The sequence below is a fragment of the Mustelus asterias genome, chromosome 5 (genome assembly GCF_964213995.1).
Source record: "Mustelus asterias chromosome 5, sMusAst1.hap1.1, whole genome shotgun sequence".
Taxonomy (NCBI): domain Eukaryota; kingdom Metazoa; phylum Chordata; class Chondrichthyes; order Carcharhiniformes; family Triakidae; genus Mustelus; species Mustelus asterias.
In genome coordinates this window covers 115,760,412-115,776,990 of record NC_135805.1, presented here as the reverse complement: position 1 = coordinate 115,776,990, position 16,579 = coordinate 115,760,412, and the positions used below count along the sequence as shown (strand labels likewise).

The 16,579-nt window shown below is 43.3% G+C and overlaps 1 protein-coding gene across 1 annotated transcript in view; it reads right to left on the bottom strand.

Annotated features, from left to right (window-relative positions):
• Positions 1 to 16,579, bottom strand: part of dlgap2a (discs, large (Drosophila) homolog-associated protein 2a) — a 118,792-nt gene that overhangs the window by 69,416 nt on the left and 32,797 nt on the right. The window contains exon 3 of the mRNA XM_078213757.1: positions 6,423 to 6,570. Coding sequence (XP_078069883.1) covers positions 6,423 to 6,570 — 148 coding nt within the window. The remainder of the gene's footprint in view (positions 1 to 6,422; positions 6,571 to 16,579) is intronic.

Here is a 16,579-nt window from a genome sequence, read left to right as displayed (position 1 = left end):
CAGCTGCAGTCCAGTAATAAAAGATGGTGCAAGTCCAGCTTCTTCATAAACTCACTTCATTCTCTATTACAACTCCACATACACACCCAACACCCAGTGCCACCTGTAACCCGTTTATATATCCCAGTGAGTACTATTAAAACATTTAACATACGGATTAGGTCTAAAGTGGAAGGTTGCAGATAACCCATTCCTAACACATATCCAGGTCCAGATCATTAATATATGTCAAACAGCACAGTGGTCCTAAAGCCAACCTCTGGGGAATAAAAATGCATACTTCCCTGCAGCCTGACAAACAACCGAGCCCACTATTCGAAAAGCAGAAAACTGTGGATGCTGGAAACCTGAAATAAAAGCAGAAAAAACTGGAAATATTCTGCAGGTCAGGAAGCATCTGTGGAATGAGAAACAGAATTAGCGGGGGAAGATTTTACACCCCCATTTTTGGTGGGCGGGAATGGCGGTGGGGCAGAGAATCGAGGGGGAATCCTGAAACAGCTGTTGTGCTGACAGGAATTCACCCGCTCAATTGTCTCTGCCCACCCCATGAAAAAATGGGGTTCCTGTCATGCAATGATGGGGGGGTCATGCTAGGTTCCAGTGCCTGGGCTGTATCAGGAACTGATGATGGGGACAGTGTGAGGGGAAACTGGCAGAGACCAGTGCCAGGGGACAATATTGGAGGTTCCATGTCTGTGGAGTTGGGTGGGGGGTGGGGGAGAGTCCATGTCCATGGGGGTGGGGTTTCCTTGTCCATGGGCTGATTCATTTCTTTATTTTTTTTACATCTGATCTCTGGGGAGCTTAAGTTGGACCTGCCCCGCCAACATGGTATCGTGATCTACCTTCTGTTTTTCTTTCCCAGAGTGTTTTGAAGTTTGATGGGAAAAGCCAGCAGCACAGCTGGTTGGCTACACACCGCTTTTGCTGTCCAAATTGACACAAAACTAGGAAACTTTTGCCCAATCTTTCAGGACGATGGCATAGATCTGAAACTTTGGGTGGGATTTTCTGGCCATGCTCACCCCGAGACTGGAAAATCCCGCCTGAGGTCAACAGACCTTTGCATGATCCATCCTTTAAGTCTGTTTCACTCTCCACACATGCTACCTGACCTGCTGAGTATTTCCAGTTTGTTCCGTCCTGTCATTTAGCCAGCTTTGTATCCATGATACCACTGTCTCTTTAACACGGCGGACTTTAACTCTGCTAATAAATCTATTATGTAGCACTTTAGAAACATAGAAACATAGAAAAACTACAGCACAAAACAGGCCCTTCGGCCCCACAAGTTGTGCCGAACATATCCCTACCTTTGAGGCCTACCTATAACTCTCCATCCTATTAAGTCCCATAGAAACATAGAAAAACTACTTTGTGAAACATCTTTTGATAGTTCACATTAACAACATCAACCACATGATCCTTAAGTCAGATTGCATTATGCAATAATCATTCATTATGTTTTCACAGCTGAAGTCAAACTCATTAGCAGAAACTCGAGGTGATAGATGAAATTATTTTTAATGGTTTGAAAGTTTAAAGTCCTCTATTAACCATTGTGTCATGGTAAAGAAAAATATTTGCTCCAACAGAGTTCGCTGTAGCATCTTAATTTAAAAAAAACATAAACTTGCTTTTTCACCAGATAAAACTCCGACTGGTTTGTCCTTCAAACTGGTCACAGAAACTCCACCACAGTGCAGAAGAAGGCCATTCAGCCCATCAAGTCTGCACCAATTTTGTGACAGAGTATCTTACCCTATCCCCATAACGCCACACGTTGTAGCATTAGTTATGGTGGCTGTGATTTATTGGATGACTTAGTTTGGTACAGCTGAAACCAACTTAAGCCATAAAACACTCTAGACATTTGAGGTACAACTCTCCCTGGAATGGTCCCACTATCTACAGTTACCTCCAATACAGGGCATCTGTATTTTGACAAAGTACCGTATGGTAGGTTGTTGCATAAGGTTAAATCTCATGGGATCCAGGGTGAGGTATCTAAATGGATACAAAATTGGCTTCTGTCAGAGGGTTGTTTTTCAAACTGGAGGCCTGTGACCAGCGGTGTGCCTCAGGGATCAGTGCTGGGTCCACTGTTATTTGTCAATATATATTTATGATTTGGATGAGAATATAGGAAGCATGATTAGTAAGTTTGCAGATGACACCAAGATTGGTGGCATAGTGGACAGTGAAGAAAGTTATCTCCAATTGCAATGGGATCTTGATCAATTGGGCCAGTGGGCTGACGAATGGCAGATGGAGTTTAATTTAGACAAATGCGAGGTGATGCATTTTGGTAAATTGAACCAGGGCAGGACTTACTCAGTTAATGGTAGGGCGTTGGGGAGAGTTACAGAACAAAGAGATCTAGGGGTACATGTTCATAGCTCCTTGAAAGTGGAGTCACAGGTGGACAGAGTGGTGAAGAAGGCATTCAACATGCTTGGTTTCATCGGTCAGAACATTGAATACAGGAGTTGGGACGTCTTGTTGAAGTTGTACGAGACATTGGTAAGGCCACACTTGGAATACTGTGTGCAGTTCTGGTCACCCTATTATAGAAAGGATATTATTAAACTAGAAAGAATGCAGAAAAGATTTACTAGGATACTACCGGGACTTGATGGATTGAGTTATAAGGGGAGGCTGGATAGACTGGGACCTTTTTCTCTGGAACGTAGGAGGCTGAGGGGTGATCTTATAGAGGTCTCTAAAATAATGGGGGACACAGATCAGCTAGATAGTCAATATCTTTTCCCAAAGGTAGGGGAGTCTAAAACTAGAGGGCATAGGTTTAAGATGAGAGGGGAGAGATACAAGTGTCCAGAGGGGCAATTTTTTCACACAGAGGGTGGTGAGTGTCCGGAACAAGCTGCCAGAGATAGTAGTAGAGGCGGGTACAATTTTATCTTTTAAAAAGCATTTAGATAGTTACATGGGTATAATGGGTATAGAGGGATATGGGCCAAATGCGGGCAATTGGGATTAGTTTAGATGTTTAAAAAAAAAAGGAGGCATGGACATGTTGGGCCGAAGGGCCTGTTTCCATGCTGTAGACCTCTATGACTCTATGACAGGGCACCTGGGTAAACTTCACTTGACACTTGCACTGGAAATGTCTCACATCAATGATTCCTCACATATAGTGGGCTTTTGTTATAGACTTCTTTTCTGATCAACATTGATAGGGTCTCAGACAGACTAAAATTGCCCCGACTGCGTTTAGTCTTCCACACTTGCTGAATTGAGACATTCCTCGAGAGACAGCACTCTATAGGCCCAGATTTCACCAATGGATTGCCGCTCTGACCATGTTTTACTGTACCCTGACGCAGCTCCACATCTGGCTGAGTCTTCCAGACCCAGCCTCTCCAGAAATACAGAGCACAGCAGTCCTCGGAGAAAGCCGTTGCGGTGAAATAGTATCGGAGAAGAGTGCACACAACCTCTTTTTATGACACGAGCCACCAAAAGGCAAGTTTAAAATATCCAGCCAGTGATTCTCCATCTCGCTGCGCTAAAACATTAGCGCAGTAGGCCGGGAGGTTTCAGCGGGGCCGGATTAGCGTAATCCGCACTCGGTGTCCGGCCCCGGGAGCCTCTCTCAATGCCAGATTTCTGGTGCTGTCAGCTACACACTGGAAATAGGCGCGGAGCTGCATTACACATTCAGGGGCTGATTTAAATATTGTTTGAATGTGATTAGCGGGCTCGGGACTGAAATCTCGGGGCCTGCTAGCCTTTCTCACCCCGCTGAGGGTATTTCATTCCAGTGGGGTCCACAGTGGCTCCTCACTTTCGGGGAGCAAGCTGGAGTGAAGGGGGGGGGAACAATCGGGGCCCCCCAAAGGGTCAGGGAGCAGGGGGATGCCTCCTGGGCATTGGCACCTCGGCAGTGCCAGCCTGGTCCCCCTGGCAGTGCCCAAGGGGCAGTGCCAAAGCTCAGGGGGCCCTTTGGCACTGCCCACCAGGCAAGGGGCAGTGCCAAGGGGGGGGGCGGGGCCTGATGGTGGCCAAGCCTAATGGGGGCAGGATCTGGTGGGGTGATCAGTGGAGGTGGGGGTCCCACTGCCACTCTGCATAGAGATCGGTGGGAGAGGGAGGGAGATCAGCGATTGGGGCTGGCCACTGGGGAGGGGTGGGGGGAAGGGCAGTCAGCCTGCTGGGGGAGTCGGGGCAGTGCAGGGGTGCGGTCGAGGCAGTTGGGCTGGCACTGCAGGGGCTGTGACGGAACTGTCAGGGCGAGGCTTGGGGTGGTGCTGTTAATTGGGGTCACCTGGGATGGGGGTAGGCGGGTTCGTGGCTGGGCCTGGACATGGTCAGGGGGCCAGCAACGGGCTGTGTGCGGTCGATGAGCCGGTGTTGCTGGGTTGTGGGGCTGGCCAGCAATCGAGAGGCCTGCAGTGTGGGGCCACAGATCAGCGCATGCACAGTGGCCCGCTCAGCACTATTCTGCCGGCCTCTCCCATGGGGAATGGGCCCCTCCCACTGATTTTCAATGGGATTCACGCTAGTGCACGCTGTAGTGCACGGGGTGCGGGAGATACCTTTTGAAACTCCCACTGAAAAAAAAGCGTGATTTACTCCAGTTTTCACGCAAATTTAACACTTAGAATTTGTTGGGGAGAATCCCGGTCCCAGTGTGTATGTGAGTCAGTGAATGGGTAGAGTGGTTGAGGTAAATAGGTGGGTGGGTAGAGTAGGTGAGGTAGCTGGGTAGGGGGCAGGTAAGAAGGGTGGCAGATGGATAACGTGGCAGGCGAGTAGGATAGCTGATGGGTATGATGAGTGGATGGGCAAGTGGTTCAGTGGGTAGTCAGGTTTGAAGAGGTAGTATGGTCAGGGGCTGGTCAGGTTGGGTTGTGGGGTATAATCATGTCTGGTTGGAAGTAGTCGGGGGTTTGACGGCATTGTTTGGAAGGACTGGGAGTTGTCAAGTGGGCAGTTGAGTTGGGTTGGGCAGGCCAGGGGGTCAGTATGAGTGATTGGGGGCTATACCTGTAATTACCTATGTGTTAAACTAGGATTTTTCTGTCTAGTATTTTCTGGGTAACAATTTGGGCAAGCCCCACAGAACTCTTCATCGGCTCCATTCAGTCAGAATCGGAGATAGTCTTGGAGGGCCCCGGGAGCAGGAGAACTTCTTAGCAGAAGTTCAAACTTCCTGGCTAATTCCCATGGAGGTCAGCACGCTGTGACTCCAATGGGTCTGAATGGCATCTTGGGTAGTACGTCCAATCTCCAGCGATTTGGAAACTGGCAGATTTGGGCCTTTATTTCATTGAAAGGTAATAAGATGAATATTTGATAGCACACCTCTGAGAATGTTTTCAGGCTTCATGAGAAAACTGAAAGTTATCTCAAATCTAGGGGTGGCACAGTGGCATAGTGGTTAGCACTGCTGCCTCACAGCGCCAGGGATCCAGGTTCAATTCCGGCCTCGGGTCACTGTCTGTGTGGAGTTTGCATGTTCTCCCCGTGTCTGCGTGGGTTTCCTCCCACAGTCCAAGGATGTGCGGGCTAGGTGGATTGGCCATGCTAAATTGACCCGAGTGTCAGGGAGATTAGCAGGTAAATATGTGGGGTTATGGGATTAGGGCCTGGGTGCAGACTCGGTGGGCCGAGTGGCCTCCTTCTGCACTGTAGGGATTCTATGATTTAATCTAGGCTTCTCGAAATAATGAAGAAATTCGCTGGCAGTCCAGTCTCCAGGTTTATTGAATGGGCTAAAAGCTTTCCAATCTTGTTGGTTGTCCCGCATGAATGTTAAGATCGTGGGCCTGACAGATAATCAATTTTCTTTATACTTCTTGACTGCCATTTTCTTCCAGGTGGATAACATGATGTTCTCATTTCCACAATCACTCAAAATAAAAGGGAATCTTTTAAGATTTCACTATTTAGTTAATAAAGTACAAAAGGTCTCGCAAGGTTGTTAGTATTGTTTTAAAAAAAAAGGAACAAAACTGATTTATTAAAATCAAAACATGGTTTGAATTTAATTCAATAAAACTAGCTAATCCGGATTAATTGAAATCAGCCTTGGTCTGATCTCATCCCTCGTTAGAAGCTGCAGATTCTTTTAGTACAAGTGTAGAGGTTAATGCAACAGTATGTAATTACAAGTGATAATAAATGGATTTTTGCTTACGACTATTTAGATGAGGAAGCACTGACGTATTTTAAAATGACAGATGATAACTTTCACTTTGCTGCTAATAGCTGATTTTGAATGCACACAATTACATATTGTTGTATTGTTCAAAGCTTTCCCTTCACAGTCTTAATTCTGTCCATGTTTAATGTTTGTTGAGACAGATCAGGGCAGAAAATTACTTCTGATGTTACATCACGTAAAGATGTTGAGAATGTGGGGATTTATTTTTTCTCCGAGGGCTGGATCTCACCTGACTGACACAGCTAGCTTGGCTCAGTGTGCTCACAGCTCGCATATAGCTCTGATTTCTCGAGCGGAACTTGGGAGAGTTCTCATTGCCGGTAGGATCTAAACTGTGGTTGATGGTCACTTCAATTGCAGATTGTAGGTAGTTCTGGCTGCAAGTAAAAAGAAAACATGTAGAACCACAAAGTCAGAGAAGGAAAAGAGAAAAATAGAGATTTGCATTGGCATCGCATTTTTCTTGACCTCTGCAGTAAGCTTCAAAGTGCTTTATAGCCAATGACTTCTGAAATGTAGTCACAATGGTAATGCAGGATTGTAAAATAACAATTCCATTTCTACAAAGTCTCATCAAAAATGAAATCCATACATTTGTAATATAACACTGAATGAAAACAATAATCTCAATAAATCCAGATTCAAACTCAAAGTGGAAAAATAGAAACACTATCAGATTTCTTGCTTTGCAGGTTTATGTAGTTTTATATTAAAAAAACAGCTATACTGGATCTGTTCATTTTCTTTACATTTTCACTGCCTTAAATATTATATTATCTAATTAATAAAATGCTTATTTCCTTTATTCTGCTGCTTTAAGAAATCATTACACCATTTTTGGATGCATCAACATCCTGTGGAAAAATTAAACCATTACCAAGAACTCTGATTGCATCTGCTTGTTTCTTCTGAATGATCATTATTGATGTAATTCCATTATTTACAAAGTTAACTGTAATAGCAGAAGTTGTTCATATGAATAATAACCACATTCAGAGTTTGTACGTGGAGAGATGTAGCTGGCTAGCTGCAGCATGAACTTGCCCTGGTGGCAAGCACAAATGTATGATATTGGAGAAAACATCTCTGGGCAGGAAGTGAAGCTTTGAGTTGATAACCGTTCAGCAATTTGGCTGGAATTTACCAGCACCTCACTGCCCACCCCCACAGCACAGTTTCCCGGCGGCAGGGGTGGCTCACCATTAGCCGACGGTGGGATTTTCTTGTCCTGCCGAAGTTAACGGTAATTTGCATGTCTCATCGGTCCCATCGCTGCGTGGGGTACTCAAGGTAGGGGTCGACTTCAGTGGAACCAAAAAATCCAGCCAGCAGAAAAAGCCAGAAAATCCCACCCTGAAATTTTCATTTATACTGTTAGGCAATTATAATCTGGCTGTGATTGACAGTAATAACCCAACTTTAAAATTCTTTAACTTTTCTTCAAACTCTTCCTTGGCCCCTCCCAATCACTGTGAACATCTCCAACCGTCCAAGATCTCTGTGTTCCTCCAATGTGGATATCTTGCGCATCCCTGACTTTCATCACACCAGCCATAAATCTGTCAACAATAACTCACATTCCCCTTGACAATATTCCTTGCTGAAATGAATCATTAATAGGTTTGTATCTCAGCCAAGCATTCATAATAAGCTTCCATTAACAATTCTGTTAACAAACCCTCCCAAGTTGAATACATTAAAGCCTTTGATGGAACAGTCAAATGGATGGCTGAGCTGAACTTCTAGGATAGTGAAAGTTCAGCCAAAGGTTAAAGCTTTGAAACAGACAAGCAGATGACTGAGTTGAACTTCAAGGAAACCATGAAAGCAAGGGGTACATTTCACACAATCAAATCCAAATTTCACTATCATAAAATGCAGAGTAGCACTTCAGTCAATTAATAATGTACTCAAATGCATCTGAAGACTTCTCCATTTAATGGTCATTAGTCTTTTAAAACAAAGCTCTATCATCACTTGCTATAGAAAATGCATATAACTTAAGATACAATATTTCATTATGACGTGAAGTTGACAATATCTTTCGAACTTACTTTTCCTATGGTTCAGGATACCTTTAGGCTGGTGTGAAAAGCATTGGGGTGAATTTTCCCAATCTGCCTGCTGCGGGATTCATAGCGGGTGAGGGGCAGACCATTGAAAGGTCCATTGACCTCAGGTGGTATTTTCCGGTTTGGGGGCGAGCGCGGCCGGAAAATCCCACCCATTGTCTTTGGAAACAGACCCAACTCCTTGAAAATTATGGAAGATCTGAAATGCCCACTTCTGCAATGGAGCTGGCAATGCCAAGACAACTGGATGCAGCTCGTGACCAGCCCCCTTTCCCACGCCTATGAAAACTGCAGATGTTGGAAACGGGGACAAGAATCCCAAAACCGGGTCCCATCTGCAATTTTAAAATCCTGCCCAATTTGCGATTTGGCCTTGTGTCAGGATGGGTAAATCCAACTCCAAGACTCAGAAACACTTACCTACAAGTGGCTATATCTTGTTAAATATTCCCTTTATCCTTCTTCATGAGATGAGATTTTCTGGCCAGTCAGGGCAAGCTGCCTGCTCTGGATCCACATAGCCTTTATTATAATTAGCTAAACAAAGGTTATAGAACAGTGACTCCCTCTCCAGTTTGGTCGGCAAAAATGTTGTTGCAATTGTCTTCTGCCTAAGTTACGGACAAAACAGGATTCATGGGAATCTGAAGTGCAGACATTCTATTTCCCACTCCTTGCCTTTCCATCTTGAACTTGGATTTTATGCCATGCGCCATTTGGTATGGTGGTGGGGAGGTGGGCACATCCACCAACTTCTTGCCCACTCCAAACTGTCCCCATAATATGTAGGGGAGGTGCAAGGAAGCCGAAATCGGCAGTCCGCCCCACCATATATGAAGAAATAGTTAAGGGTCATTTGAATTTGTTTACAATACCCCAACTTACCTGAATGCAGAGTCCATTGGGCCCTTCATCTTTGGCCTGCTTGCAGTTCAGTAATGCCCAATACTGAGCTTTGTCACTGCCGGGACTGCAAGAGGTGCCAATCAATCTGATTGGCTGGTATCTCCTAAAGATAGGATCTTCTCCCTGTGAGGAGTGGAAATCCCACACTTTTCTTGTTGTTGCCACCCACAGCATATTGTTGCCACGGGGTGAACCTTTCTATTGTGAGAGCTTCTCCTGTGTCATCTGTTCAGCGGTGGTCATCTCTCATGGATTCATTCCCAAGGTCTGTTGATGCAGTATGAGATATGCCTGAATATCTGTAATAACGTTCATGATAATGGAACTAAAAGGTGCAACCATAAACAACTTGCACTGTGCGCAAAACTGTGCTTACATGATCCTCCTCCTCCTGGTGTCATCTTGAAGGGAAAAGTATACCCTGTGACCAGATGATGTTAAATCCATACTGTTCACCTCTATGACCTACTCACTGAAATGTATTTACTTTGCACATCCAAATGAGTCATGGTACATGTAACTATCTATCATGCTGAATCAGTGAGTCCTGTGCGATCTTAAACAGTATGCATCATAACTCCTCTCAATATATGAAATGTGTATATGCGTGCCATACGGCCCAATAAATAACTAAAAGTACCAAAAATGTAAGCTTCACACTGGACAATAAAATCCCATTGTTATAAAATTATGTTTTATGTTGAAAATGACTATTTATTGAGAGAGCTGAAACCCCAGGGTAAGTTTAAAAAGTCTGCCAACAACATTTTAAGTGACCATAAAAACAACATCTCCAAAATGGCCAAACTTTTACATAACTTCATCCTGCAAATTAAAAAGCTATCAGAAAGGAGCTGGGCTGTCTGGAAATAACCCGCCAGAGACAATCAATTTAAACAAGTGTAAATGGTCCATCCCTGAACCATACAGTCATCCAGACATAATCTGTTATTCCGGTGGGTGTGGACTAAGCCATCAGATTCAATTACTTTGGATGATGGATCCTGGCTGAGAAGGGGACTCCACTGGCTACATAACCTAATTACTTTAAATGATGGACTTGGAATGAGGGTTCCCCAGCTTGCTGCAACTATATTTGGTAACTGGCCATTTGTGAATGAAGGTCATGTGATGAGCAAGCTAACGCTTTCTGTTTAAAGAAACTGTTTTTCCAGGGTCAGTGAATCAGGGCCAGAAAGCCCATGAGTTGGTGACAGCAGGCCAAGAACTCACAGTCCCTCTCTCTCTCTCCAGCCATACTGCAAGCCTATGCCCCGTCTGTACTGAACCAGCCAAAGCACCACAGGCAGCATCTTCAATGTAAACCAAGTAGCTACTGACTCATCCATCAAGCCTTTAAATTGTCTTGTACAGAATCTGGAAAAGAATTCATTAAACAAGGCCTAAAACACATCAACCTGTAAAATCCATATATGATTAACTTTATTTTTGGATATTCATACAATTTAATTCTGTGTAACATATTCTATGTGTGTGCGTGCGTGCGCGTGTGACTCTTTTGAAAGCATATGAGTGAGAATTGGAGAATTTTTAAAAATAGTTTTTTATAGGCAAGGTGTGAAGTACAATTTATAAGAAAAGCTGTCTGTGTGTGCCTTTTATACTCACAGCATTTAAACCGAGGTAGAAAGAGAAGGAAGTCAATTTACCCATCTTCACTTGGTTGTAACAGAAATCTGGGGGCTCAGCTCTGAGATAGGACCCTAAGACAACAAAAAAATTGAAGCGTGCAATTCATCCCAAGAATTATTATTTAAAACTTCCATTTTGGATTTTTTTCTGGTTGACGGTCCTTGAATATTTAACATGTCCACATCCGAGGTTAGCACCATCAGAGACCGGAGTGAGAGTAAGCAGTCATGGATGGGAAAGTAAAAATGTAAGCTCGAGCAGCCCTTCTCAGATGAAAGAGGAAGTTGCTGAGAACCGGAGTGATGTCCAAAAACCTACGTCTTTTCACTGCAACAAAGCAAGTCATCTCCAAGCTGACAGTTGGAAAATCAAGGATAAATCCATAGATTTTGTGTCTCTAATTACAGCAGTTAACCCTTGAAATGTACCGCTGTGAGTACAGTATTCTTCAAGGTTGCCAGGATAAGTGACCCCACACCACTCAAATGAGATAAGTAAGCCTTGTGTCCTACTTAGCGATATGGAGCCCATCCAATCACTCCTACTGGGAAAAGACATCTCACCCGAAAACACAGTGAATGCAAAGGTTGTAGTAAAGATATTGAAAGGATATATGTTGTCACTTGATATCATATGCACCTGAAGTGAAACTTTATTTCAGGGCTCCAGTCACTGTAGGAGTTGTCCCTAGGGTGACCTGTGGAAGGAATCAACCTGCTCTTACATACTGACCAGGTGGCAGCTAGGTTCCCAGTGGTTTTAGAGAAGCCAAATGAGGCCAAGGAAACAAAGCAATTAAAAGAGAAGGTTGCTGGCATTTGGGCCATTTCCTGGCCAAAAATAGCCTCGGTCAGAGGAGGTTGAACAAGATGCAGATGGATAACTTCAGCCTGGCTAACCAAAACTGCTGTCATAATGCAGATGAGTCAAAGGAAATGTTAAGCAGATCTTCACTGGTCGAGGTTCAGCAAGCTGACCCAGTGTTAAAAAAATTAGCACTGATGTCCGAGACTGAAGCTGAAGCTTAGGAAGTTCGGAGAGCTAGTATTTAAAGAACGAGGCTTTGATGAGGAAATGAAACTCTTCACCTATCTGTCATGAAGAGTAGACAGTGGTCCAGTAGGTAGTCCCATCTGAGATACCGTCAGGAAATACTGAGGATTGGCCATGAATTTCCAATGGCGGCACACGTCCTTGAATCCTAGAGGTCCATGAAAGCGTGTGCAAAAAATGTCAGGCTTCACATCAAAATAGATAAATTAACCATATTTGTCTGCAGATAATCCTCGTGATGTTGCAAATGCATTAAACTGATTTTTTGGTTGGTTTGAAAATGACGACTTTGAGGAACATGTGATTTGACAGCATGCTTCGCTTGCTGAATGAGAAGGATCTTGTGTTATCATCAACAAATGGGAAACAGAGAAGCAATTCAAGCGGTATGCCGCCCAGTGGAAAATTCTTAAGGAATGTGCTGATCAGTTGACAGCTCCCTTCTCTCAGGTCTTTGAGAAATTGTTTGACAGGTTTACTGTACTTGGCTGTTGGAAATCAGCCAATATCATTCTGGTCGTGTGAAGTCGTGGCCTGTTGAGCTGCATGATTGCTGACCAGTTGCCCTTCCATCAATAATCAAAATATTTTGACAGCATTGTGTCAAAGTGTCTTGTTGATCCTCTTCTTCCTCATATTGATGGTACAGTTTGCCTCTTAACCTCGTAAGTCAGTGTCTGAAGCTGTTCTGGCCTTCATTTGATGTAACAGCGGATAGTTTAGGCAATTCTGCACATGATAACTTTGTTGATTTCTCTTCAGCTTTTAATGCCATGCAATTATTCAAACTTATTGAGAAGTTGAAAAACCTTGACATCAATCCCTCACTGATCATTCTGGATCAGTGATTTCCTCCCAACAGGATCCAAAGGATGTTTTCCTCTGGGATTTACACAGAGCCCATGTTAATGAATATGGAATCTCCTCAGGGCTGTGTACTTCCGTCTTTACTTTTCACCCTCTATACAGATAATTGTCAATCAGAACATGATGACTTCATGATCCCGAAATATGCTGATGATATAGTGCTTGTGGATCTTATAAGGAATACCAAAGTAAACGGTAGGAACTCAGCGATGAAATTTGTAAAATGGTGTGATCACAATTCTCAAACTGGACGAAAATAACACAAGATAACCAGTTGCTGACTCTGGAGAAAAGCTCTTTTAATGAAATTGTTCCTGTGAGAATTTATGGTGTGGACATTGAGGTAACTACCAGCTACAAGTATCCAGGAAATCAGCCAATATCGTCTGCCATGGGGTCCTGATTCCGGGGAAAGTTCTGCCATGTGGACATTCCCAGAAAGAATTGATGTACAGGTCTCAGTCACTGGAAAAAGATTCCACCCAATGTCTCAGCATCTACCTTGCCAAGCCTCTTCATAATTGTGAATGTTTCTATGAGATCACCTCCCATTCGTCTAAACTCCAGAGAACAGAGACCTAATTTTTTCAACCTTTCATGATAGAACAGCCTTCTTTTCCCAGGGACCAATCTAATGAACCTTATTTTTACTGCTGCCAATTAAACTATATATTGAATATAAGGCTCAAAATTGTACACAGTATTTCTGGTGTGTTCTGACCAAAGCCACATACAACTGTAACAATACTTCTTTATTTTTGTATTCCAATCACCTCACAATAAAGTTCAACACAGAGTCATAGAGTCATAGATGTTTGCAGCATGGAAACAGGCCCTTCGGCCCAACTTGTCCATGCTGCCTTTTTTTTTTAAACCCCTAAGCTAGCCTCAATTGCCCACATTTGGCCCATATTCCTCTATACCCATCTTACCCACGTAACTGTCCAAATGCTTTTTAAAAGACCAAATTGTACCCACCTCTACTACTTTCTCTGGCAGCTTGTTCCAGACACTCACCACCCTGTGTGTGAAAAAATTGCCCCTCTGGACCCTTTTGTATCTCTCCCCTCTCATGTTAAACCTATGCCCTCTAGTTTTATAGGCTCCCCTACCTTTGGGGAAAGATATTGACTATCTAGCTGATCTATGCCAAACATTATTTTATAGACCTCTATAAGATCAGCCCTCAGCCTTCTATGCTCCAGAGGAAAAAGTCCCAGTCTATCCAGCCTCTCCTTATAACTCAAACCACCAAGTCCTGGTAGCATCCTAGTAAATCTCTTCTGCACTCTTTCTAGTTTAATAATATTCTTTCTATAATATGGGTGACCAGAAGTTTGCTTTCCTAATTGCTTGCTGTACCTGCATGCTAACTTTCTGTGTTCCTTGTATGAGCATACCCAACTCTCTCTCAACATCATCATTTATAAGTTTCATGCCTTTTAAAAACATTCTACTTTTCTATTCTAATGGCCAAAGAGAGGAGCATCACTAGCACAAAGATTAATGCTCTCCTATCTATCATATAGTCCTTATTTAAGCTGCCCTTTCTTCAGTATGCAATTTACAATGAGGTTTAATGGATGTTTGGGAGAGATTAATACTGAAAAGGTTTATTTAAATTTGAATTTTGTTCTCAAGGCAATTGTGTGTTTACTTCTCTTTTGACTTTTCTCTTTATCCTTTCAGCTTTATCAATTACTTGTCTAAATTCCAAAGCCAGGATTGCCCTTTACTGATGTCCTGACCTCATTTACTCTAAAGCCTACGAATTCTGGGCTATTGTTACAGCCACTCATAAATGGCACAAAGATATGTAACAGGTAGTATCTGATTCAGAACATCTGTAAGAAGAAATCACATTGTCCTATCACACGGATAGCTTTTATTCTAATTTCCCAAGAGCTTTCTGGTGAGAACACAAATGAGGAATAGAGAAAGTACTGTTACAGAGAAAGTGGAGTCATGGAGAAAGGTTCGAGACTCACAAATTCATAATCTTTTAACTGTTTTGCTTGCACCAAATTCATTATTTGATAACTTCAGGCGTTACTTGACAATAACATGAGAAGACATCTCAAGTTTAAATCGAATTAGAGAAACACAGAAAAATAACAGTGGACTAAAACATCCAAACAGAGAAAACAGGAGTAGGCCATTTGGCCCTTTGAGCCTGCTCCGCCATTCATTATGATCCGGCTGCTCAACCAATTCAGTAACCTGTACCTGCCTTCCCCAAGTACCACAGTGAGATTCAAAAACAACTTCAAAACATGCCTGCTTCATTGGACCTCAATCTGATGAGCACTGATATTCCTTTTAAATTGTAGGTCAATTAAATATTATTATTTTAACGCTGAAGCTACAATAAAAAAATTAGCTGTAATCTGTTGTAAAGAAATTCTGTAAATCAAGATGATATAATTGAGTTGAAGTGGGGCGGCGTAGCATTAGTAACAAGTGAGTTAGCAGATCTGTTAGGAATTCTTTTACCTGCTAATTTAACAAAGGCACAACTCTATTTTTGTTGTACAGTGGAGGTGGATTACAATGCAGCAGGACAGAAATTGGTGTACATTGCGCCTGGCTTTCTGGACATCTAAAACAAACGTTCGTGTCATGTCATGTGTGGTCACAAAGAAAGGAAGAATTTTTTTTTACTTCCAGATTCGCAAATTCATGTAGCACCAATTTCATGATTAAGTAGCTTCAGGTCCTTGGCTTGTTGCCTGCTGATGTTTCAGCCTGAGCTGTTTTCTTGGCTGGTTTTGTCAGTGGTGGTGTGTCAGTGTCTTCCCTTATCAGGGGCAGGGCCAGGCGGCAGGTACCAAATCTACCTCAGCTAGAATGGAAATCGAACCATTGCCTTTGATGTTATTCTGAGCCACACGGTCACCATTTAGTCAACTGAGCTCACCGGCTCATGAAAACAAGCAATAGCCCCCTTAAATATAGAAATTAGGAGCCTTATGAAGGATCCCATTCAGAAATTAGTCGCTGATGAACCTGCTCCCTTCTGAATTCCCTGCAGCTGCCATGGGAAAATTAATGATTTATCATGTTTTAACAAAAAAACACCCTGAGGAGTCCAGAGAGGCAAGACTACTCTCCCACCCTCACAATAACTGGGTCCAATTAGCCCCTCCAGAATTTATGTGTTTGGTAGGGAGGCATGGGACCCAATATTGATTTCATTGCATAGATCAGCTGCCCTCAATCCTGGAACACCTGGATAACAAGGACACCTATGTCAGACTCCTATTTATTGACTACAGCTCACCCTTCAACACCATTATCCCAACTAAACTCATCGCCAAACTCCGTGGCCCATGGTTTGGCTCCTCCCTCTGTGACTGGGTCCTAGACTTCCTAACCCACAGACCACAATCAGTAAGGAGAAGCAACAACACCTCCTCCATGATTATTCTCAACCGGTGCCCCACAAGGCTGTATCCTAACCCCCCACTATGCTCCTTATATATTTATGACTGCGTGGGAAAACTTGATTTTCAAGTTTGCTGATGACACCACCGTAGTGGGTCGGATCTCAAACAATGATGAGACAGAGTACAGGAAAGAGAAAAAGAATCTGGTGAAATGGTGCGATGACAATAATTTCTCCCTCAATGTCAAGTAAAACGAAGGAGATAGTCATCGACTTTAGACAATATAGTGGAGGACATAGTGGGGCGGCGTGGTGGCACAGTGGTTAGTACTGCTGTCTCACAGCTCCAAGGACACCGGCTTGGGTCACTGTTTGTGTGGAGTTTGCACGTTCTACCCGTGTCTGCGTGGGTTTCTGCTGGGTGAACAAAGAACAAAAGAACAAAGAACA